The 26,184-nt window shown below is 42.8% G+C and overlaps 1 protein-coding gene across 3 annotated transcripts in view; it reads right to left on the bottom strand.

The window, feature by feature from the left end:
• Nucleotides 1–26,184, bottom strand: part of MCC (MCC regulator of WNT signaling pathway) — a 331,241-nt gene that overhangs the window by 104,851 nt on the left and 200,206 nt on the right. For all 3 annotated transcript variants that reach the window (XM_045566234.1, XM_045566236.1, XM_045566237.1), the window contains one exon: nt 4,390–4,503. In XM_045566234.1, coding sequence (XP_045422190.1) covers nt 4,390–4,503 — 114 coding nt within the window. The remainder of the gene's footprint in view (nt 1–4,389; nt 4,504–26,184) is intronic.

The following is a 26,184-nucleotide window of genomic DNA, read 5'->3' on the forward strand; positions in this document are numbered from 1 at the left end:
GAAATTTTGTTTTTCCTGAATTTCATCTGGCACTTAATAGATACCCTGAGTTTCTTCTCAAGATCTTAGCTCTCCGATCATGATGATGAAGCAAATTAAAAATCTATACAAATACTTGTGTCTACCCACGTAAATTGGTGAAATTGCCTATATGCAAAAATGTTTAGTAAAAACAAGCAACATCATCATTTCAACCACCGAGAACAAAATCCTTCAGGCTTATCCCTGCTATGGATGCAATCCAGGGATAAAGCCATGAGTCAGCCTCGAGACAGACTGGTCTGAGAATGTGAGCCCTTGCTGGAAAACCCTTGTGCGACGTGGTCATGCTAAGGCGCTTTATGGTTTTGTTAATGTTCTTCACTGGGTTTTATCTTACTCCGCAGAGGCCGCTGATATTTCATCATCGCATTAGTCTCAGCTGTCAAACCTAAGAGCATTATGAACTGGATTCTGGAAAAATGCAATGCCATCGTTAATTCGTTAACCCTCTCAACCATCCTGGGAAGGAGGTCAGTACCACTCCCTTTTAAAATATGCTAACCATGATGTTACTTTCTCAGGTGCAACTAATCCTACTTAGGGTATTTTCCATTCTCACTCTAAATTCTTGTCCTGGTGCCCCCCTAAAGAGAAAAGGGGGGGCAAGCCAGCTAAACAAAGAGGCATAAGCACAAATGGAAATGCCACTATGGAGCAAGCAAGCAGTGAGGACAGTTTACTAAAGAGTAGAAACAAGTAGGAAAGGAATGGAGGGGGGTGACCCTGACAAAGAAAATGCATGCAAACTGCATCTTTAAGTTATCTCAGAAGACAAGAGAAAGATAAAAGAAAATACTCTCCATTTCATTTAATGAACACCAGGTATGTTCTCTCCCTGAATGCCAACAGGTAGAAAATTCAGGAGTCTCGCTTTCCAAAGACAGAGAGCTTAGAAATAGGAAGTGTTCCATATTACTGCTCACCAATTTCAAAGGGCTCATAAACTTCTGTGATATGTCTTCTTCTGTAGTATTTATAATTGCAGTAATTTAATTTAAAATAATTACTGAGGCTAAATAAATAGCCAATATGCTGAAAACATCAAATCAGGATTATATATGATCTTAGCCAGTTTCCCACAAGCTTAGTCCCCACCAGGCTGTTGTACGTGGGTGCAAATGCACATACATGTCTGCGTACCTGTCCAGCTTGGGAGGATAGGAATGTTGTTTTCAGCCAGTGCATTTACAATAATTTATTACACAGCAATAGAAAAATCAATACAGACGTACTGTGCTTTTCTTCCCTACCACATTGATATTGGGCTCTTCCCTTCTTATCACTATTCTCAAAACTCTACCTACAGGTTGAACTCATTACCATGTATAATGAACCTGCTTTCATTCAACCAGTTCCAGTGTCACCATTAATTATTCAAAAGATGTTGAAGCTCTTTTGATAGTGTTTGATGAACATAACCACCATTTACATTTTACATTTCAGTTTAATCATAGCACTATAATATTTAGAGAGCTGGTAAAACTTACTATAGCCACAGAGCATAAATTTACACATGAATTTGCTGTTCCACCATCTGGTAAAGCCTCAAACATAAATCATTTACCAAGGCGTGTAACACAGAAAGCACAGCACAGTCATTTCATTGTTATTTTTTCTTGCATGAAAGGACATAATTAGGAATTAGAAATTTTCAGGAGTGAGGTGATAGAACATAAAAACAAATTAGAAATGAAATGAAAATGCATTTCACAAATGAAGACTAAACTAGAAGGCACAAAAGAGAATAAAATCATAGTACCTCAAGAGAAACAGAAGATGGAAAACAAAAAAAAAGGGAGAGATATAAAAGATTTAAGATGGTGACATCTTTGATAGGCAAAGATGATCTAATATACAAATAATAGAAGTCCCTGAAAAAACAAAGCCAGGGGGAAAAAACTAATGTTAAACAATGTAATTAAAAAAAAATCTTTCCCCAAATTAAAAAACAGATTTCAAAATATAATCAAAAGAATATATAGCAAATATGACAATATCAAACTAGAATAATTAAGACTTACTCTAGTAAAATTACTAGAAAAAAAGAAAAAAGGAAAGCAAGAAAAGAAAGGAAGGAAGGAAGGGAAATCCCTTAAATATCTAAAGTAAGCAAGCGTCTTGTAAGGGCAAGAAAGATCATCATCAGACTTTGACAGCAACACTCTCTGCCAGAAGGAAATAAAGCAATATGTTCAAGGAAATAAAAGATGAGCCAAGCATTTTATATCCAGCAAAATGCCTTTCAAGTACGAAGGGCACATACACATTGTTATTAACATGCAAGAACTTTGGGGATATTATTCCCATGAGTCCATTCTGAGGAATCTACTAGAAAATAAGCTGTAGGCAAAATCATAAATTAATTAATTAAAAATGGAGGGACACTGACATAAAAGCCATGGTGAACATTAAACCTATAGTCACTTGTGGAACAATGAATGATGGCTAAAAGGGACAGAGTATACGATGCAATGGCTATATGGACAGGCAGTATTGATAACAGCACATCAGCAAAAAATTGGGGGAATAAAGAGAGTATTTATTTGGAAAAAGAATTTTTAAAATTCTTCTCAGTAACTATATTGGTTATGGCAGTATTAATACTATTATTCTGAGACCGTTTGTATATAATGCAGGACAAAGCAAAGGAGTAATTATGTAATATTCTAATTCTATAATCTCCTGTAACCTTAAGAATCAGGATTCTCAGTGTGAAAGAAAGGAGATACAGATAAAATACAGAAATTAAAATAGCCTGTAGTCTGAACTTGAATGGAGGGTATTAGTATAAATTCCTAACGTATTTTATCATCTTCAATTGTATATATACATACCTATGTACATAAGTAAATAATTTCCTGGTTCTGTCTTTTAGGCCTAAAATCAATGAGAAACTTAGAAGCAATAAGCATCCTTAGGTCCCAGATTGTGCTCTTGAAATAGCATTTCCCGCAGAGAGAATGTTAATTCCAGGTTTGGGGTAAGAAATGCACCACCAGAGCCTGGAGTAACAGCTCCTAGGCTCATGTTAAAAGAATCAGGAGCTAAACTGACGAGGCTCTTACTGGCTAAAGATAGTACAATTTAAGTTTCTATAAGAAAAATAATTATGATGGATAGAAATTCAAATATATTTAAATATGTAAATTCATAATAATATTTCTAAAAAAGAAGTGGGCAAATTCAGAGGATCATGGGGAATCAATTTATTATCTCTAAAAATGTTAAATAAATGGAAAGACTCAAGTGTTTATTCCGCTTTTCCTCTATGAAATATACCATGTTTCAACAAATAGTAGGTTATGGAAAATGTCTCTATAAAGGCATTCTAATTAATAACTGAAAACTAGAACTAAAATACAATTTTTTAATTAAGTCCTAATAAGTAATAAACCTAGGCATTGAGTATCAACAACTGGTAAAATCACAGAAATATAAACAACCAGGCATTTTGTGCCTCTTGGTTATAAAACATTATACCCTTTTATAGTCTTTCCAAAGGGGACTGAACATGAATCTGACTGAGACTCTGGATCTAGCTGCCAATTTGCAAGACATACAGGGAACAGAGGAACAAGGTGACCTGTACCGTAAGTGTGCAGTTACCAACATCCAGACTGTGGGAAATCTGGGTCAAATGGCCAGGTTTAACAGATCAATTAAAAAGCAGACAGAGAATGGAGGGAAAACCTCCAGATTAAGAAATATAAAGGAAACACATATTTTTTAAATGGGCAAGACTAAAGCTCTACTTTCTAGAGATGCAAACTTGAGTGATAAACTGCTATAAAGGTCATATGAGTGGTTACCTTTGTGGAAGAGAAAATGCAGAGATTGGGATGGGACACATGGACAAGTGACTGGTAAGTTCTATTTCTTGGGCAGTGGTTATGCAAATGTGCTATAAACCGAATGTTCATGTCCCCCCTCAAATTCACAGGTTGGCGCCTAAGCCCCCAGTGTGATGCTATTTGGAGGTGGGGCCTTTGGGAGATAATTAGGTTGTGAGGGTGGAGCCTTCATGAACGGGATCAGTGTCCTTATAAAAAGAGAATGAGAGAGATGACCTTGCTTTCTCCAGCACGTGAGAACACGTGAGAAGGCGGTCATCTGCAAACCAAGGACCTAAATCAGCGCTCACCTTGACCTTGGGCTTCCCAGCCTCCAGAACGGTGAGAAATAAATCTGTTGTTTAAGTCACCCAGTCCATGGTTATTTGCTGTTAACAGCCAGAGCAGACCAAGACAGAGAGGTTGCTCATTAAGCTGTAATTTGTTTTGCCGGAATTTCTATACCCACATTTTATCTTAAAATAAAAAAACAAAAGTCCATTTCTAGATTCCTTACATGCGCCTTGGCCAATTTCTTTTCCAGAAGGTCCCGTTCCCGCTCCGTTTGCTGCAGACGTTTATTGAGCTCCGCTATATCTCCCTTCAGTGATGCCAGGGCTGCCGAATGGAGCTGTGGTGACAAGAAAGGAACACAAGGTTAGACTGCTGCAGTAGAGACTCATTTCCTCCCCTTCCGTCCCTGTAACTAGCACAACCAAATAAAAAAACCTATCATCCAAAAGGGGACACTTCTGAGAATGAAAGTAAGTGCTATTAATCTCAGGGGACAACAGACATAAATCAGGTGTGTTCCAGGCAAGCTGGGTTATATGGTGACCCTAAATGTTGTGTGTGGGCAGTGGGACCTAATTTTGGATGGTATAATTAGGCCAGACAGCAAAACTCCTTCTTCCGATGACTTTCCTCGAGTTATTCAGTGAGCAAAATCTTGAGAGCTAGGGTGCGGCTGCCTGGCTGTCAACAGGCAAAAAAAGGTAGAACCAAATTAACTTTCACCTTTGGAAGATACGAAGGCTGAAGGGGCAATTCAGTATCTTTTGCAATTCAGTCACCCAAACTGCTGCATGTATGACAGACCAATGGACAGGAGCTGAGCGTTAAGAAATAAGTGGGAGAGCTCCTTTCTTAGATGGTTTCCATTTATCTTCTTGCCAGTTCCTCCTTTCTCACTGCCCCCAGCAGACTGCGCTGTCCAGACAGATGCTTCTTATGTGCTAGCCGCTCTCTCAGGGAAAGAACCAGAACTCTGATAAATGATGCTGGGAAAAAACAAACCAAGCATCCACCTAGATACCTTTCCCCAGCCAAGTCTGTTGGATTAACTGGAGTTAAATAGAGTGTTCAACAAATTAACAAGGGGCCCCATGCACCTATAGGATCTCAACCTGCTCGACTTTCAGGTTCTGAAGGCTGAGCTTCAGCTGCACACGCACCTACCACACACATGGCTGCAGGCTGATTGATGGGACTGTTCCTGAGACCAGCACACTGACCCCAGGACAACACCCGGAAACCTCCTCTCTGCACCCCCAGTTCTCGTTTGCCCCGCCCCCACTCCCCCACTCCAGGTGGAGCCCAGACCACCCCCTCACTGAATTCCATATTACATTTGAGTGAGTGACCAAAGTAGAACGAGCCTCTTCATAGGCTTTCTGTAGCTTTTGTCAAGAAGGATTTAAAGTACAAAGTGAGCAATAAGTTTGATTTTTAAAGGTGGACACAGGACTATGGCACACAATTCAACTTTGAAGATTTTCGTTGCAGGTTTGGAAAAACACTCTTTTCTGCAACCTGCCCCTGCATACACTGCAGGAGGCTGACAGGCGGGAGGTGAGGGTGGGAGGTGGGGCAGGGAGACACAGGGTGGGGAGTGGGGTTTCAAAGCAAGAGTCTTTGTCAGACTGTAATAGCAGTGAATGGGACTTGACTTAGTCGCACTAGAGCTGCAAATCAACAGATCAACAGCCGATTTGAAATCAGGAATGCTTGAAATTTAAAAAAGAAAATGTCAGGCAATCTGGCAGTATTTGCCTTCTCATGTAGCGCTAGCACTGCTCTGAAAAGGTCACTTTGGGTTTCAGATACAAGGTTGTGTGTGACGATTTCTCAGCACAAACACCAGAGTTCCCACCGTACACTATTTTTGAGACTGTTTTGTCTCCAGTGTGGTGGCAAGGGACCCAAATTCACTCCCTTTGACAGCTGGGTTGCCCCCTCAGCCTCTGAACTGTCACCCTAGGACTTTCCTTCAGCATCAGATCCTGTGACGAGTTACACTATTATATTAAGTCTTGGGAGAAGATTTGCCACCTCACCTCTGGCGAGAAGGATAAAAATACCTTGAGAGCTAAAACGTTCTTTAAGAAATACAGGAGTGGGCACAAGGAACCCAACTCTGTGAGCCTCGACTGCCTCCTTCCTCGTAACAGCCCCCTCCTGCTTCTGGGAGAAAGGGCTGCCTGAAGGGACGGGGGAAGCTGTATGCTCCCCCACTGACTTCGTGAACTGGGCCAGATGGAGACACACACAGAGTAGTTGCTTCCATCACCGACCCAGCAGAGAGGTCCAGGATGGGCCCCTGCCATGGGGGAGGGCACTGGGCTTGGAGCTGATGATACCATCCGGCCTCCTGGCTCTCCAGATTGCCAGGGAGAGCCACAGGATGTGCACGGTGGGGCAAGTCCCTTCACTTCTCCAGATGGAGGGGATCTATCCATAAAATGAGAACAGATTCCTTAAGAATCTCATGAATGTGGAGCGTAGGAATTTGTGGTCCATGTGCATTTTCCACCCAGTTACGGTGATGACACACTCTGGAATCTACCCATGAACCCGCAAATGAGAAATATCTGGGCTAGATGCCAGCTCTGTGATCCCACACAAGGCTACAACTCCACAGACGGGAGGGGGAGGTGGGGAAGAAGTCGCCAAGGAGCTGCAAACCACACTGCTTAGAAGTGGGCCGACAGACCACTCCCGGACCTCCTGAGCACTGAGCAGGAGATGAGCTGCGTTCCCACCACGAGACTGAGTGCGGCACACTCAACCCTTGAGAATTTGAGTTCAGCAGCTCTCCTGGTCCCACTTTGTCACCACCTCAGTAATCAAAAGCTGATGTGACTTCCCTTCTTTTGGAGTTTCACCCCCTTCACTCTGGCAGAGCTGGTGGCATCCCTGCAAATTCAAAAGCCAGAGCATTGGCAAGTGAAACTGCAAGTAGTATGAAGGAACCTATGTAGCCGTGTCAAGGCAAGCATGAAAAAACAAGAAGAACAGAGGACCTTCTGGGTAATTATAAGTTTTACTTGATACATAATTATGCATATTTGTGGAGTACATGTGATATTTTGATATATGCATGTAATGTGCAATGATCAAATCATGGTATTTAAGGTATCACTCACCTCAAACATCGATCATTTCTTTGTGTTGCGAACATTTCAAATCTCTTCTAGCTATTTTGAAGCACACAATATATTATGGTTAACTATAGTCACCCTGGTATGGTATCAAACACTACGACTTAGTCCTTATATCTAACTATATGTTTGTACCAATTAACCTGTAGAGCAGGACTAAAACAATATTTTAGTTTGTTTGATGGTGACTTGTTTTTTTTGCTCTTAGCTAACAGCCAAATTCCGCTTCTGTACACAAAGCTTGCTTGCTTATTGCTTGATTACGATAAAGAGCTAAAACCATGCTCAAATGCAGTTAAAAAAAAAAGAAAAAAACCGCACCACAGGTGGCTTCCTGATAGGGAGGCCGGCTGTGCAGGGCGAGTGTCCTTGGGGAGAGAATCTCCTGGGAGGGAATCTCTTGGGAAAGAGTCTCTTATCAGAAATAACTAGCAACAGACTCCAGCAAAAAAAAAAAGTATAAAAGCTTTGTTTTTACCCCAGGGCGGGGTCCTGGTTCATAAAGAGACCACTGCGTTGGTGCTCTGGGACCTGGACCCTAGCTCGAGCTAGTCAAAATAAAACTCCTTTGCCTTTGCAGCCTCAGTGACTCCGTCTTTCTGTTCCCGGGGCCGAGGGGAACCGGCTCTAACAAACCAACCTCTCTTTATCCCCTGCCCACCCTTCCTAGCCTCTAGTAACTATCAGTCTACTCTCTCCCTCCATAAGATCAATCTTTTTTTTATTTTGGCTCTGACATATGAATGAGTGCATGCGATATTTGTCTTTCTATGCCTGGCTTATTTCACTCAACATAATGACCTCCAGTTTCATCCATTTTGCTGCAAATGACAGGATTTCATCATTATGGCTGAATAGTATTCCACTGGTATATGTACATTTTCTTCACCCATTCATTTGTGGATGGGCACTTCAGCTGATTCTGTGTCTTGGCTATCGTGAAGAGCACTGCAATAGCATGCTGGTGCAGGTATCCCTGTAACAGAATGATTTCCTTTCCTTTGGATAAATACCCAGTAGTGGGATTCCTGGATTGTACGGTGGTTCTATTTTTATAGTTTTTTGAGAAACCTCCATGCTATTTTCCACAATGGCTGTACTAATTTATATTCCCACCAACAGTGTGTAAGTGTTCTGGGTAGTTGCTAGAACACTGATGGTGGGTTTAAATCCTGGAAAGGTAAATTTACTAAAGCAACCAAAATTATCAAATATCTATACATAGGAAGTTACATTGACACTAATTTGGGGATTCCTTTAGCCATTTCCTGGTTTTTGAAATGGCCTCTAACTTGAGTGAGATTTGGACGTGAACTACGAAGTGCAATTGAAAGAAAATGTTTCATGAACCAAAGAGAAAGAAACCATATGCTGTTTGGAGTCTGTGCCTGTGTCTTCCTCAACACATATTTTTCTTCATCCTCAGGAGTAAGATCCTGCTTTTTAGCTGGTCATATTGTTGCTCAGCTAAAATACCCCTTTCCCATCCTTCAGTGCAGCTGGAGCTGGGTGTAGTCAAGGGACAAAGTTCAGGCCCGTGAGATATAAGCAGAAATATTGTGTGAGAGGTATGGGAAAATATTTTTGTGACAGATCATGCCATTTTTCTCTTCTTGCATTCTTGCTGCTTGGTACTTCATGTGATAGATGGAGCTCTAGCAGCTCTTGTACCATAAAGACGAGATTCATACTCTGCAGAGCTGAAAGGTACCCAAATAACTAACAACTCTGTGGAGAGACCCCTATCAAGCTTTGAACTGCCTGACCCCAGACTTCTGTAACAGAATTGCAAGAAATAAACCTCTGTTGCATAAAGCACTATATGCTGAGATTTTTTCTGGCAAATGAAGCTGATCTAATCCTAATTTACCCAGAATCAGATAAACCTGGGTTCGAATCTCATTTATGCCACTTCTCGGTAGACAGCCTTGGACAATTTATTTAATCCCTTTGTTACAGGGCTGTTGTGAAGACAAATGAGACTGTCTCTACGAAGTGACTAGCATGGTGTCCGGAACCAGGTAAGCCCTCAGCAAACATGCCATTTCCTCTTCCCCAGGCAACAGTGATTCTCAGTCAACAGCCTTCTCAGACCAAGCCCCGTCCGAGGTGCTGAGGGAGACTCTGATGAATGCAACAGTCCTGTCCCAGAGAAGGTTACCGCCCGGTGGATATCAGCACAGGACTGGGAGGCCAGTAGCTGATTTGCCGGATTCTGCTGAAGTCCTAGGCTTATTATCTTAAGGAGCTCACAGCCAAGGCTCTTAATTCTTGTGAAGGTTTAACATAAGGCCTAAGCAAGGTTGCAGGGGCCCTTGACACTTGCTATTCAAATCTGGGCCTGGTGTGTGAAGGACATAAAGCCACACGTCCTCGCATTTCTGGAGACAAAAGGCCCCAATTCCCCAGGCTGTTCTGAGCGCTGTTTCACATTCATTTTACAGTGTGTCCAAATGAAACTGAACCACCTGGACATTTGGCTGCAAGCTAACCGTCCAAATGGTTGTTATTTTTGGATGAAACGTTACTTGAGTAAAATTTCGCTGTTCAGCTGGCCGTAAGGACAGGCACGCTTAGCCTCTGACAGAGAAGGCATCCAGCCCTCGGGCCCAGGTGAGACACGAGCAGCGCCCTCGTGACAGCCTCTCCCGGTGGTTTCCCCTGTGCTAAGTGGATAAATGTCCATCCTGTTACATGTCTGCCGTGTGACAAAGGGCTCTGCACTTCCTAAGACGCCCTTGGAACCCGGAAGCCCGGTGACTCTGACAAGAGCCCCTCCAGGCCATCACTGTGTGTTTACGGCGATAAGGTGCTTCTCCATGTCACTGCTACTGGCAACGTAAACAGCAAACGCGGGCCCACGCTCTCCGGTACACACAGCACTCCCCCGCGAGTCACCTCATTCGACCTTCCCCGTCATGCCAGGACCCTGTGGCCCAAGGGAAAGCTGTGATTCCCAATCTGCTGAAGGACAACGACTTTTCCCATGACCCACAGTTAGAAGAGGGATGCAGGACTTGAACTGAGGCCCCCGAACTATAAATCCACCACTTGGTTCCTCCTTCTGGGATTTTTGTCCGCTCTTTGAACAGCACTGTCTTCAAGGGCCCAAAGGCCACTGCTCAGAGAGAGGAACAAGTTCGTCCCCAGAGTCTCTGCCCAGAAGCGGGTACCAGCAGGCACCTCTTGGTGCCCACGGCTGGGCCAGTCCTCCCCGCGAGGTTGGGAGGGAAGCTCACCCGGGTGAACGGTGCTTGTCTTCTTTCTTTCTCCCTTACTCGGGCTGGGTATCTGAGGCGCTCAGGTAAGCTGTACCATCAGTGCCAGGGCGCCTCTGTGTCCTCCCCACTAAGTAAGGACAGGAATTACAGTAGTCCCCTCTTAATCAGGGGGTACATTCCAAGGCTCCCAGTGGATGCTTGAAATCTCGGACGGCACTGAACCGTGTGTACGCTGTGTGCTTTCCTATACATACGTAACTAGGAAAAGTTTACCACTGAGGCACAGTAAGAGACCAACAATAGCAACCAATTATAAAACAGACCAATTATAACAATATGCCAGCATCGCCACGCCTGTGCTTTGGGGCCACTGTGAAGTAAAACAAGGGTTACTTGAATGCCAGCACTGCAACGCCACACAGTCCAGCCGGTGACAGAGACGGCTATGAGTGATTAACGGGTGGGGAGCACAGACAGCGCAGATACGCCGGACAAAGCAGGATTCCGTCCCTGGGTAGGACGGAGCAGAACAGCTCACCAGGCTACTCAGAACAGTACACGATTTAAAACTCATGAAGTGTTTATTTTTGGAATTTTCCATTTAATATTTTCAGCCTATGGTTGACTGTGGGTAACTGAAACCATGGAAAGAAGAACTGTGGATAAGGGAGAACTGCTGTACTACTCTGTTCTCCCAACTGAACCACTTGGTTTCCAGACTCAACGTATACAGAATTTTTGCTTGTTTTAGTGATGACAATGGGTAGTGCCAGCGTCTCTCACCCAGAGGCCTCTTCATCAAAGGGGAAGAAACAAAAGCAACTAGATTTCACTGAACACATAACCCTGGGCAGGCTCTGCACTACATGGTCCATCTGCTCTACCTAACTCCGTCAGTTGCTGAGTTCTGCGGAGGAAAGGCAGTGTTAAACCCCAACGCCAAACTCTGGGAGCATTCTAAGAATTCTAGGCCGCTGGACAGTAATAACAGAAGTAATAACATTATACTATTTGCTGAATGTGTGTGGGTACCAGGCACTTGGCTAAGCACGTTATGTGCCGCATCTCATTTAATCCTCACTCACTGCAATGGTGCGAGATATTCTGACAAATAAGGAAACCAGGGCACGGAGGAGGGGTAGGGAATAAGCCCAAGGGCAGAAAACTAATAAACAGCAGGGGCAATATTAACACACAGACACTTGATGCTTGAATCTTCTCTGCCACGTGCATCACTGGCACCTCCAACTCAACGTGCCCCGCTCTCCCTTGCCCGTGGGACACATGCACACATGCATGTATGTGGGCGTGTGCCTGTGGGAGGAGGTGGGGCGGAGGAGGTGTGTGCACTGGCCAGGGTGGGGCCATGGAAGCAGCAGCATCAGGACCTCCATGGATGGCAGCACCCACCTGACCTCAGGTGGGAGCAGGGGAGGTGGCAGGGCAAGCCCTCGAGTGGTAGTAATGAAGCTTGGGGCTCAGCTCACTGTGGATTTGGGTGACTCTTTTTACCTTCCATGTTTTTCATCCTTTGTAGAAGGGTTTATGACAGACTGTCTCCAACACTCCTCTGGTTTTAAACCTGTAGGCATGTGTGCCTGGCACGCTCACCTGCCAGGGCCCCACCGAGTTCTGCACTGGGGCTTTGCATACTTTATTTCCCCCCTGGCCCCAGAAAGGATCTGCTGAAGCTCAACCATTCAAGGAAGCTTCACTCTACTAATATATAGAACTGATCAGCAAAGATCTTTTCCCTAGAAGTGCAAAGAGCACTCAGAATCACACATAATCTTAGTGCCTGCAAGGGAATTTGAGAACATCTAGTCCAATTCCCTCATTGTAAAGAAATGAAACTGAGACCCAGGGAAACAAGGTTCATCAAATTCAGATTTCCTGGTTCCCTGTCCAGAGGCTTCCCCTTCTCCCAAAGGGTAATCCAAGAGCTTGTGGGTAGTGAATGAATGTTTATGTCCCAGATGTCCTTGGAGACAGCAGGAGACGTCTGCACATGAGACAGCGGCTTCATTCAACATTCCCGCCAAGACTCTCCACACCCAGGTGCTCTAATTCAGGTACATAAGGAACAAAATCTCTGGCAAAATGTGGTGCTCGCTGCCAGATGGGATACCATCAGGCCTGTTCAGTGGCTTCTAGGACTGGAACATTCTTCTTTACTGCTAGAATTCCAGGTAGGGGCACCTGCTGTGTAGCATTTTTTAAAAAATGCCATTAATAGTCTTAAAACTTAAAACTCATTAAATATCATCTACAACATGGCTCACTGCATGCAAATCACTTTTTGGTGCACTAGATCAACTCAGAAATTCAGGTGTTGAAAACAGCATTCTAAGGCCCCTTCAATTCAACAGGGCAACACTAGGATACCATCTACCAAAAATAAATAAATAAATAAATAATAAAAAAAATTGACCCCTTCCAGGCTGCCTGACACAGGTGATGGTTACTCACTGTGAGGGCAGCCATACTGTTGCACCCAGGACCACTTAAAGCCTCTCTTCCCTTGCCCTCCAGTAAATGGTTGGGAAGATGGCCCCCAAGGAGAACATGTATCTAAGACTGACAATGAGCTTCAAAGACGATTGTGAATCCCACCCCATCTGCAAACATATGCTCCTCTAAAAATAAGCCCCATCATAATTTTTACTGGCAATAATATTAGCTAACATGAGTGCTTACTGTGTGCTAATTGCTATAATAAGCACTTAACATGCATTTTCTCATCTACTCTTCACATAGCCTTCTGATACGGGTACTGCCGTTATCCCCTATTTAAAGAGGTAGGAATTAAGGTTTAGAGTTTAAATAACTTGTCCAATTAGTAAGTAGCAGAGCTAGGCGGAAAACTCAGTCTGTCTAACCCCAGGGCGTGGTTCATAACCACAGTGCCCCATGCTCTGCAACAGACTATCATAGTACTTCTGAGATCCTTGCAAACAACTCATGAAACTGTTGAGAAGATAAGGTCCCACACTGAGGCTTATTTTTTTAAGAGTGGAAAGCAGAATTGCAAGATTAGCATGGGGAAAAGGGTATTAATTCCTTAAAACTTCCAATATTTTAAGAAATAGAAGACTATTCAGCTGGTATCAGACCCAGGAAGGAATCAGAGAAAAATTAATCTCCAGCTATTTTCCATACTCTATAAGGGAAAGAGGAAACTACTGTAGTGTAGGCTAAAAAACCCTTAAAAACAACTAATTATGCTACTTAAACAGTACATGGAAGAAAAGGTTACCTCAACTATTAGATCTTTAAAAATTAAAAATCTAAACAGAATATTTTATATACCTTTTTAAAGATTTACTGTACAAATATCACAACAATAGCTATTAAAAATAAATCACTTAGTATTTTCCACTAAAAAATTCTAATTTGTGGTGTTATTTTATTTTCAAGGAGAACAAAAATTACGTGGTTATACAAGCATTTTTGGAAAGAAACACAGACAAAACAAGATACCGCAATAAACTGGCTACACTCACTTAAATTTCAAGGTGGGCTGCATCCTAATGACACACCATGAGGGAGATGAAGATGTAACAATTAAATCCAGCTAATCAGAGGACATGAATATTTCAGCGCACACTAAATACTGATGTGATCCCTGAGGCAGAAACTCCCGCAGAGAATTACATGAACATGAGTAAAAGAGTTCTCTGACAAGGCCTGCATTGTTCATAAATTTTTATATTGATCCAATTTAGCAGGTATTGAATTCCCCATTCTAGAGAAACCAAGTACCTTTAATGGCGAAACAGTCAATAAACTCGAAACAGTCAATAAACTCGGCAGATCAGAAAGGACCAGAGTTTTTTTACAGCAATGGTTGAAATGCTTTGAAAAGACCCTCTTTTTGACTGCATTAAGGACAATGTTTTTTCTTCAGGAAGGCAACTGAAGGTTTAGAGTTGAGTGTGCGTGTGTGTGGGTGTGTGCACACATATATACACATGTATACATACATTTACGCGCATGGACTTTATATAAAACTCAAGACACATGCTTTCAGACTTTTAATTAAAAGCACAGGAGACAGCCAAGATGTTGACTATCAGATATTCAATACAATCATTTGTAAATGCACTCCCAACGTTTTAAGATACTTTAACGTGCCTTATTTCATTTAAAGAAAATCACTTTACAAATGCCTGGTGCCACGACACACTCCCATTCCAGGGAAGGTACAGGCGGGCAGGCCCAGGCTTGTCCTGGGTCACCACAGGGCTGCTGACTGATGGGCCATTTCACTGCCCACTGGGACATCCAAGCCAAAGCACCGGGAAGGGGTTGAGGAGACACATTTCAAATCTGCTCAGTGTTCTCTCCCTGATGGGGTCCTGCTGATTGCTTCAGAGAACAGTGTGTTTAGACAGAAAGAAGAAAAGGCTTTTAGGTTAGAATCTTCTCTCCTTTCCAAATCACTCTAACCCAGCCAACCCTAGGCCCAACCTGGATCACCCTGCTTCCAGAAAAGGAAGACAATGGGAAAGACACTAGAGGAAAAGAAAACAATGGGGGGGGGCATTGGGGTGTAGTTTAGTGGTTAAGGACACAGGCTTTGTCAAAAAGCAAAAACAAACAAAACATCCTGGACTTGAGTACCTGTTCAGCCTTGGGTAACCTGTTTAACTTTTCCAAGTCTCAGTCTACTTACTCATAAAATGGGAGCAATACCCACCCATTCAGAGTTGTGAGGATTAAATAAAATACTGCAGGTAAATCACTTAACCACAATGTCAACTGTCAGAGTGTTAGCCACAATGACCTAAATTACCACCTTAATTATCATGATCATCTTGTCACCCTTTCTTGCCTACTAAAAAGTATCAAAATAAAATTGGGCTTCGAAAGCAGCGGTGGGTTACTATCCTATCTCCCTGTTTACACAAGCTCTGATTAAGCAATCAGAACGATGCTTCACACTGGGGCCTAGATCACATTAATCACAGTAATCTATACTTTGCCTTTCAACATGTGTAATTGAATCAGCTGCTGCCTGCACCCAGGCTGGGCCAGCAGGTGAGCGGGCAAACACGTTCATCCTGAATAGCCTGGAAACTGGAGTAGCCTCAGGCCCAGTCTGCAAGCCCCCCCACCCCAGTATCATTCAGGTAGGAGCCAATCAAGATCCAAGTGGGACCTGTATAGTGACATAGTGACCCCAAAATGAATTTCCATAAAAATATATCTCAGTGGTAATAAGGGAAGACAAAAGAATTTATTATAAGCAAGGATGTGCACAAAGATCTGTTCCCAATAGTGAAAAAACAAAAACATAATAAATTGTATGGCAGGCATAGAACACTACGTTGTCAGCAAAACAGAGAATATATATATAAACTTAACTTGGTAATCATTATTCCCATAGGTATGGGATAGTGAATTCGTTTCCTGAATTCTTTCAGGTTGATTTCCACCTGCTCCCCACAGACCACCCGTTCTCCCCCCCTGCTTTCTATCCCTTTACTCCTCTTTATTTTTCCTAACACTGACTGTGCCCTGACATCATATCATAATGGTTGTTTTGCTGACTTGCTGCGCACATGAGAGTATGAGTTCCAAGATATCAAGAAGCTGGGGAAATAGCTCACAAATAGGACGAACTGTGCCTGGCACACAGTAGAACTTCAAGACAGTATTTGTTGAATGGCTAAATTTAGAAAATATAGATAAAAGAACTTAGATTATCCTTACCCCCCACCTAGAGATACTATCACCTGCAAATTTCTGCTATTTTTCTATGTGTAAATATGCTTGTAATAGCGTATATGAAACAATATGTCTGATATAGTACTATTTTTGGCTAAAATGCATAACTAGAAAGAACTCTGGAAAAGCATGTACCAACATGTTAACAGCATCCCCAGGTTATCTCTGTGTAGTGTGATTATAGATCTTTTTGCTTATGTTTATTGTATTTTCTTCTATAATGAACATATATTAGTATTATACAGTTTTTCAAGTGTTTTCTTGGCCCCATTTACAAAGTATTATGGAGAACACCAATAAGTAGAATCTGTATTCCCAGCACATTCAGGGAGATAAAACAAGGATTTTCAGGATCTGGGAGTTGGAAAGATCATTAGCTGTCCTCTTATCCAACAGTCTAGCCAGAGCCAGAATCTTGCCTACAGTGTAGCCTGTCGGTGGTCACTATGTCTATGTGACAAAAAGCCCAGCAACTCCTCAAACAGCCAAGCCTGCTCACTGCTGGCCAGCTACAATCATTTGCAAATTTTACCTTACACAGAGCCTCTGAAATCACCTCCTTGTAACTCCACTGTCTAGCTCCACAAGCAGGACAAAGCCAACTCTCTTCTATACTTCACACTCTCCAAAGAATTCACTGTATCAATACTGTGAATCTAAGTCATCAAATCTCCTGAACAATCCTTCATCCCCCAGGATGTCAATGTTCCTTTTGGTAAATGGTACCCGTGACCAAGCGCAGCACTCCAGAGGAATTCTGCCCAGCACATTTCCTGTGTGCCAGCCAGTCGCTTCACAAGGTCTTCGTGGAATTCTCACAGTAACCCAACAAGAGAGTAATATGGTGACCTCGTTTCACAGAGTAGGAAACTGAGGCACAGTTTTCTAGCCCTTGAAACCACAAAACCTCCAACCTGACCTCACATTTACCATGGGTCACACATTTTGAGATCAAATATCTGGTGTGGGCCAAGGGAGAGAGTCTGAAGAGTCAGGACTGCAGGCTTGGACGGTGCCCAGCACCAGATGGTTTACAGCAGTGCTGCTCAAACTGGAAAGACCACTGGTACCAGAAGGGAGTTCCAGTGAGATACCCTGTACTTGGCCATGACAGTGCCTGGTGCAGGAGGGAAGAAGGTACTGTGTAGGTCAAGGCAGCCTGAACGCTGTGGCCAAACAAGGGCTGCTCTACCCAAAGGACCCAGCTCCTGCAAGTAAGCCATGCACCCACCAACGCTGTGCACGCCCCTGACCCCGCCCCATCTGCCACGGCTAGCCTGGCCAGGTCCTGCGAGGATTTGCAATCCCTTGCCAAATCACAGAACTGCAGATAAAAGCTACAGCACAAGGCAAGTGAGCCACAGACCAGAATGAAAGCCTGTGGTTTGAGTCTAGCTTGATGGCATTCCAGCTCCTTTCCAGTAAGGAGCTGCCTCTCCCACACAAGCAGCCTATCCTCCCACTTTGTCTCTAGAAACTACAACATCATAGTAATTTGGACAGGTATGTAACAGCTCAGCATTATTTTAATACACAAAGCCTCCCTGTTTTTCCCCCTGCCTACAAGGAACACAAACGTTTTATCACATATTGCCTTGCCAGTTTTCTTTCCTACAAATGTATTTATTCCGTTTTTCCTGCCCCCTTCATTTTCACAGCTAATTGGGAAATCCATAAAGTGCAGCAGGGGCCGTGGTGAAACTCAGATTGCAGATGTGACAGCTAAGGACAATGGGCTCATCCTCACCCTTCAGCTGTTACGGGGACTCTGTGACACCCCTAAAAGAGGAGCAGAAAGAATAAAGAGGGGGCCTGCATTGGTGGGCCGATTAAAGAAATGCTCCTTTGGGCACATGTATTTATTGGCTGTTCCTAACTTTCTCTAAATGGTAGGAGCCTCCAAGAGGGGTGATCGGGTCCCCTCCAACCTGTAACCACCCAACAAAGCCACACTTGGTTCCAGACCCAACTCGATGATGGTAACAGAGAGAGACAGTTTGGTTGCTCAAGGAGGTGGGGACTTTTGGGTAATCACCAACAGCACAGGGCCTCCTGGAAGTGAGGCTTCTTCCATCACACATCTTTGGGAATGCCACTGCTTTCTTCCCATCACACGGGTTCATTTGCAAACTAAATTTCTTTTGTGCTTATAAAGGGGGGAAGAGGGCTGCATATTTTCCCAAGCTCAAGAAGCCCAGCCTAATCATTAGTTCAAACATGCCACAGCAGAAAGGGTGACATCTAATCCTTGGTTTTCTTCCCATGTCTACCACCCCTCCCACCTCCTTGTATACACAGCACTAGAATGCAAACAGAAAGACTCCCTCAAGCTGCCTTATTTATTTTCCTGAAAGCAGAAAGGCAGTAAGCAAAAAAACTATTGAAGAATCCCAGGCTGTTTAAGAATGAAACACTTCCAACCTCGATAAAAATGTCAAAGGAAAGTCTGGCAGTGACTAGAAATACTGCCATTTCCACCATACAGAAACCAAAGTTTACCCAAACTATTACAGCTAAGCCTCATCCCTGAAGAAGTTTACACTGTCAATCATCAGGCACAGGACTAAGTACAGGGGAAAGTGCCGAGCAAACTTTAGCCTGATATTCACATGGAGTCTCCTTAGGGCCCCAAAAGAGTTACTCTGTGAGGTCAAAATTCTGACATGTTAATCATGGAACAGCGTTGGTGATAACATAGTTTAAATACAAACATCACTCTGAGATGGATGAACAGTCATAAGACCTAAAGACTCTGCCAGAGTCTTCCCATCAATCTCAATGCAGGGCATCACTTATGAAAAATATCAAGCCTAGTTCTGGGCTCCCAGAAAAAGATCACAAATCTGGAATGGGCTTATTTAACTCAGAGGGGAGGAGGACGATGGCAAATGAGCGCTAGCTGACAAGCATATGATGAACTCTTATGCCGAGGGGACTCACCAGAGTACACAGCAAGAGATAATGGGTTGACATTTCAGCATGAGGGATTCGGGCTTGCTCTAAATGTCTTCCTGACAGGGAAGCTTGTTACGTCTTACAAGACACAGCGATGGCGATGGAACTACTCTCCCGGAAGACCTTTCCAGACAGGGGTGAGTCTCATCTCTCTGAGATAACGTGGGTGCAGTCCTGCCCGGGAGTTTAGTCTGCAGCCTCTCGAAACTCATTCCAGTCTAATGATTCTCTCATTTTACGCCAACAGATGCGCTGGGGCAAAAAAGGTGAGTCAACACACAGAGCAATTACGGAGGCCATTTCTGTTCATGTGGCAAAGAAAAGCAGTGTTTTCCAAGGGAAGCACAGGCACCTCAAAGCTAGCATGTTTTTTTTTTTCTTTCTTTCTTTTTTGTTAAATCCTGGCAATTGAGACTCCTAGCAGAGCAACATTTACATGAGCATGGAATTTGCGCACTTCATTCCCTGATGTGCTTTGGCCCCAGAGCTATGGAATTTACACACCTGCAGGGCCGAGGGCTACCCAGAAAATGACTTAAATAGAACTGGGTATTTACTTAAAGGGATTGATACATAAGGGAACAGCTCCCTCACCCCTCAAAACAACAGGCTAGAGTGAAAAAGGTAAAGAGATCCACCACCTTGAATTTGAAATTGAACAGATTTAAACGCTTTAGATTTTTAAAACAATTTTTTTCCTGGGCAAAGAAACCTAACCTATCACTACCTTCTTCCCCTTTCAATAACCACCTTAAAAGAAACCGAAATTATTCAAAAACTGCCCGTGGTCTCAAGATCTTAAAAATTAACAGTTGAACCTACCTCATTCCAGATATTACATTCTTTTGGGCAATAGTTTTATGCTCATGAAGTGAAAGTACAACCATGTCAAATTATTTCCTAGAGAAACACAAGCCTTTGAGGATCCTTGTAAAGCAACAAAGTTATACTGAATTTTCTTTAGTCATTTCACATATCTAGCACAGCATTAAAGCAAGGGCATGCCCCAACAAGCCTGTGTGGAGCTTATACACACTGCGCATGCTTCCATCAACGTGGCAATGGGAAAGTCATAAGGAATTATTTTTGTTTTGTTTTTTTTTGAGACAGTGTCTCACTCTGTTGTCTGGGCCAGAGTGTGGTAGCATCAGCCTTGCTCACAGCAACCTCAAACTCCTGGGCTCAAGCAATCCTTCTGCCTCAGCCTCCCGAGTAGCTGGGACTACAGGCATGTGCCACCATGCCTGGCTAATTTTTTTCTATATACTTTTAGCTGTCCAGATCATTTCTTTCTATTTTTAGTAGAGACAGGGTCTCGTGCTCTTGCTCAGGCTGGTCTCGAACTCCTGACCTCGAGTGATCCTCCTGCCTCCGCCTCCCAGAGTGCTAGGATTACAGGCGTGAGCCACCGCATCCAGCCCATAAGGAATTCTTAACTTACATGTGGAGGATTAAAATTTTGCTGAAAATATGCCCTTTCCCAGATAAATTCCAGATGTTAAGAGTACCTTCATATCCATTTAGACCAGTGCTTTACATGATTCTTTTCTTTGAAAGGTTCTGAATAAATTTACTTGCATTTCTTTCCCCTGTTACAATTATAAACAAAGATGCAGATATTCATGTACTTAAAACAAAACAAACTTGAGTTTAAAAAAAAGATGAGCTATGCCCCATAGAAATATGTTATTGGAGTATACAGAATGATACATCTATGCTATGAAAGTTAATAATGCAAAGCAGATCTCGTCTATGGTGCGTTCAAATTCCAGAATGTACCATAGGCACAAAACCCTTGTGGTTTACAGAACTCTAAATCTCCAAGTTTGGAGAGCGGGCACAGGCCATAGGAACGCATGCTTATCCTCTGTGTCCATATATTTATATATTTATTTATTTAAGTCTTGCTAATTGGGAGGGGTTGGAGGAGGCAACAGATCTGAAGTGGGGAAAGGGAGGACAAAGCAGGGGCAACAACCTGGTCCACAAGGCTAATTCCACTTTACCTCTCAAGTCTGTAAAGCAAAGACCCCCTGAATTCAGACTAGAGCAGCGGCAAGCAACAGCTTAGGCAGGCTTTAGCCCCCATAACATGCACCAGCTCTCCAGCAGGCATCCCAGAGAAGCACATACTCCGTGTAAAGACGGCTAAGCAAACAGAACTCTAAGGCCAGCCCTCTGTGCTTCCCCCTGCTGCTGCCCCAGTCCCAGGCCTAGGGCACCGTGAATGCTTTCCTTAGAGAAATTCTGGAACTCTGAGGGACCCAGACTCCCTGCCCTGTGCCCCATGGAGAGAGAAAGAGCAGACTCCGGTTTGCAGTGCTCTTGCTGTTTGATGGCCAAGGTGGAAGGAGGGAAAGGGGGAAGGGAAGGAATTGAATCCAAAGGGTAGGGGGAAGGAGGAAATAGAATGGATATGCTCTATACATGGAGGTAGTCATTAATTCTGAAGGAAGCCAAGAAACACAGAAGGAGAAAGGAAAATCAGGAAAAAATAATTAAGGAATTAGCATTCTAGTTAGTTATATGATACCGTTCAAGATAGCATTTACTCAATTTTACATGCTAAAAAAAAAAAAAAGAAAGAAAGAAAAACCAGCCCTTTGAAAGACTTCCCTTTGCAGGACTATTCCTGCACCCAAATGTGTCAAAGCCTTCATCCTGCATACTCTCCTGTAATGCCATCCCACACCCTCTGACCAGCAGCACTGGCATGGCCGAGCACGTCACAGAGCCCTCGTGTTTGGATAACTGGGTGGAGTCGTGTGGTGAACTGAGAAACAGTTAGAGGCTGTTCTTGGAAAAAGAATTCTCTCACTGAGACCGGGTCAGCTGCTCAGGTGCAGAGCCAAGGGGGTTAATGCACAAGTTCAGAAACTCTGTGTGGGCCACATGCTGGCCATGGCGGGGAGGGGCCACACAAGGGTCTTCAAATGCATCAACCTGCCCTCTTGCCCGTGAGCAGTCACCTTTTGAACTGGTGTGGGAAGACCTGGGAGAAAAATAGAAAGCTCTGCAACCAGGCACTACTATGTGAGTGTTTGTTGGGAACAATCACAGGGCTGTCTAGAAAACAAAATGCCTCATTTCTTTAATAGTAGCTATTCAGGCAGCAAGAGGCAATTTAAAGACCGGCCAGCAAAGTGCACTGTTTGGGAGATCGGCATAAATGATACTGTTTCTATTCTACTCCAGCTTTTATGCATTGCTCAACTTCACTTTCGTTAAATAAAGTCCTTTCTTCTGGGGATGGCAAGTACGTGATACCTCTGCTACAGCTACTATGATAGAATTAGATGGATATACCACACATTTCTAAACTCCAATGCAAAATTCTTAGAATTTTTAATGAGATGCCCAAATGGCTTTTTTTTTAAGTACAAGATCATTGGCAGGTCTGGTCTTTATGGAAAAAAGTAATTAATGTAGTGTCTTAATTTAAAAGAATTTTTTTTCTTCTTTACAGTACCTACTTCTTTAAAACAAGGACAAAAGGAGCCATAGGACATAACTGGTTCCTTTATTCATTTCATTTTTTTTTCCTCCTTTTCTTCAATGGGCTTTAGTTCTACTCCATGGCAGAATCATCCTTTTCTTGTATCATTGGGCAATATACCATTTTCCCACTTCTTCAGGTACATTTCTGAAAATTTCTGATAAATCTGAACTGCATGAGCGGTAGGAAGCTTGGCTGCCTTTTATTTTTGTGCCTGTCACCAAAGTACCTCAGGGTCCAGTCTCTGCTATGCACACCCAACCACTGGGTTCTTATCTGCACTGTGGAAGTTAATATCTACCTTACCCTCTTCCAAGGGTACTGGGGGCAGAAGGAATGTCCGTAAGTGTTGTACGTTTATGAGCATTATAAAAAAGTTCTATAACATAGTTCAAGGCAGTATTTACTGACTTTTATATGTAATTCTCCTTAATTGGGTCTTTAAAATTCATCTCCAACATACTTTATGACGTTTGCCTCTGTTTATAAAGTCTGACAAGAAGTCATGTTAAAGACAAGTAACCTCTGTGAATGGGGTCAGTAGTTCAGTATAAGTGAGCAACTCTGATGTGTGTTTTGCTCCCACAAAGAAACCCTCAGGGATACTGATTTCTAAGGACAAGACTTGAAATCTCAGGGTCAGATCTAGATATTGCAGATGGCCAGTAGTATCTTTAAGCTAACAGGAGCCTCCTAAAGTAAAGAGGGGTGTTTGGCTCCCATACTGGGTTTTCTGCATCTTGAAAATAGGACTCCAGTGAAGTGCTGGGTCTGTGTGTCCCAAAGCTTTGGCTTCAAATACACTGGATGCTCTTTTGAACCATCTGTTTTGCAAGGGAATTTGGCCTCATCCTAGAAGTTCACTCAGACATCTGCCCTCAGCACAAAACTTCTAGTCACAACTGTCCATATCCACAAGGAAGTTCCTAAGACAAGTTTTGCACAGCATAATTACAGCACGGCACAAGGTAATTTCCCATTAGACAGGGAGCCATTCTCTTGAACCTAAAGACTAAAGGAGGAAGCATAGAAAATAGAGCTGTTTCATCACTCTGGTACTGATGAGCCTGCATCTCTGCCCTGAAATGTATTAAGCTTCAGTTTGACGATTAGCAAAAATGCATAGACAAGCAGAAGATGGAAAACTCTTTAACCCAGAAAATGTAATTGGTGGCTCTGTCTTCCATATAATTTCACAGGTGGTTGCCGGGCAGCCCCCAAGAACAGAAGCAACTGTGGGAAAGGAATTCCCTAGAAATTGGGAGGTTTCTTGATACAAAGAGTTTCAGGGATGTCTGTTTGTCACACAAGGAAGTCCTGGAACTCATCAGCAATTGACCCTATTGCAGGGACCCCTATGTAAGGAAGGATCTTCTCTCCCTTCGTTGCCCATGACCAATCTCCCATGGTTCTTGACCAACCACAGTCCAACATTTTGACCTACAAAAAGTAAAACAGAAAGCCATGCAAATGCTGACTGACTGACTTCAGGCACTGTGGCAGCCTTGGGAAATAAAAGAATTACTATTTGGGGGCAGGATTCTATATGAGAAGAGGCGGGACCCTTTTCTCTAATTCTAAGAGTAGAAGAGAGCAGAGACACACCAATGGACAGTTCATACCAAATGGATATAATTCACCTCAAACAATCCAGGCACCTGAGTTAATATTGATCAAATCTCACTTGAACACTTGAGACAGAATTCAGAGCTGACTGCAAAGTTTTTGCCAAAACAAACACCAAACAATAATCATATGAGGCATTGAACTCACCTCTTTAAGGCAAGGTTTTAGAGGTTACAATAGCTATTTAGCTTCTTCAGCAATTCATTTAGATACAGAACATAATTCATTTTCTCTTCACACTATACGTAGCCAGTCCCCAGTTGTTATTCCCTGTAGATTTATAGCTGGGAAATCTTTAGTTTGCAATACATTTCTCTTCTCCTTCTAAGTAATCTCATTTGATTAAAAAAGGTGTCAGGGTGGCACATGTGAGATTTTGCCCATTCCCCACTTCTTTTAAACTTTGACATAACCCAGAACAAACCAGGCAGTGAGAACGAAGACCCCACCCATGGCCATCTGTCCATCTTAACACAATTACCTATGTGCTGGATGTACCATAATTCAGCCAACAACCAATTATTAGATGTGTAACCAATTTTCCTTGTTGTGTAATGCTACAGTGAAGAGCCTTGGAACAAATTCCTGGAAATAGAATTATCCAGCCCAAGCTTCTGACTGTGAAACTGGCCCCCGTAAGAGCTACTGTAATATTACTTCTGCCAGCTGTATCTATTTCACTTTGCTCCCAACTATTTGAGATAATCATTGAAATAATTTTTTTGCCAATTTGATTCCAAAATGACGTTCAGTTTTCATATCCTTAATTATCTGTGGTTAAACTTTTTTCATAAATTTCTTGGACATGTGGATTTGTTTTTTAATTGCCTGTTCATGTTCTTTGCCCATTCAGACAGGATGTTAATTTCTTAGAGTTTGATATGTATTACAGATATTAACCTTTCACTATATATTAAAAACATTCTTTTCCAATGGGCTGTTCATCTTTTAATTTATATAGCATTTTATATGTTTCACATTTTTACGTTGTCTCCATAAACCTTTTCCCTCTGCTTCTTGTTTAGAAAGTCCATTTTCCATTCCACTCAGATTAGATTGTTACCTACATTTTCTTTTCTTTTTTTTTTTTTTTGAGACAGAGTCTCGCTCTGTTGCCTGGGCTAGAGTGAGTGCCATGGCGTCAGCCTAGCTCACAGCAACCTCAAACTCCTGAGCTTAAGCAATCCTACTGCCTCAGCCTCCTGAGTAGCTGGGACTCCAGGCATGTGCCACTATGCCCGGCTAATTTTTTCTATATATATTTTTAGTTGGCCAGATAATTTCTTTCTATTTTTAGTAGAGATGGGGTGTCGCTCTTGCTCAGGCTGGTCTCGAACTCCTGACCTCGAGCAATCCACCCGCCTCGGCCTCCCAGAGTGCTAGGATTACAGGCGTGAGCCACCATGCCTGGCCCCCTACATTTTCTTCAGTGTGATTTTCTTTAATGTGGTCATTTTTAAAAAAGTCTAATTCACCTGGAATTTCATGGTATACATAAACTGGAAATCTAACTTTGTTCTTTTCTTTTAATGTTTGTCCTAGTACTACTGAATAATTTTTTATATTATTTTAAATGACAGTATTATAATATTTAATATTGCATAGTGTAAAAACTCCCTTAATTTTTCAGAAATAATACTTTTGTTATTTGTTTATTCTTCCAGCTAAGCAGAAGGTTTTTATGGGAAGCCCCCAAGAACAGAAGCAACTGTGGTAAAGGTCACTACAAAGATTTTTTTTTTAAATCCCATAAAGGCTTAACATAACACCACTAAACTTCCCCTCTCCCGCAATCAGTGTAATCACATATATGGCTGAATCCCATCTAGTAACATGGACACTCT

Source organism: Lemur catta, chromosome 12 (genome assembly GCF_020740605.2).
Source record: "Lemur catta isolate mLemCat1 chromosome 12, mLemCat1.pri, whole genome shotgun sequence".
Classification (NCBI taxonomy): Eukaryota; Metazoa; Chordata; class Mammalia; order Primates; family Lemuridae; genus Lemur; species Lemur catta.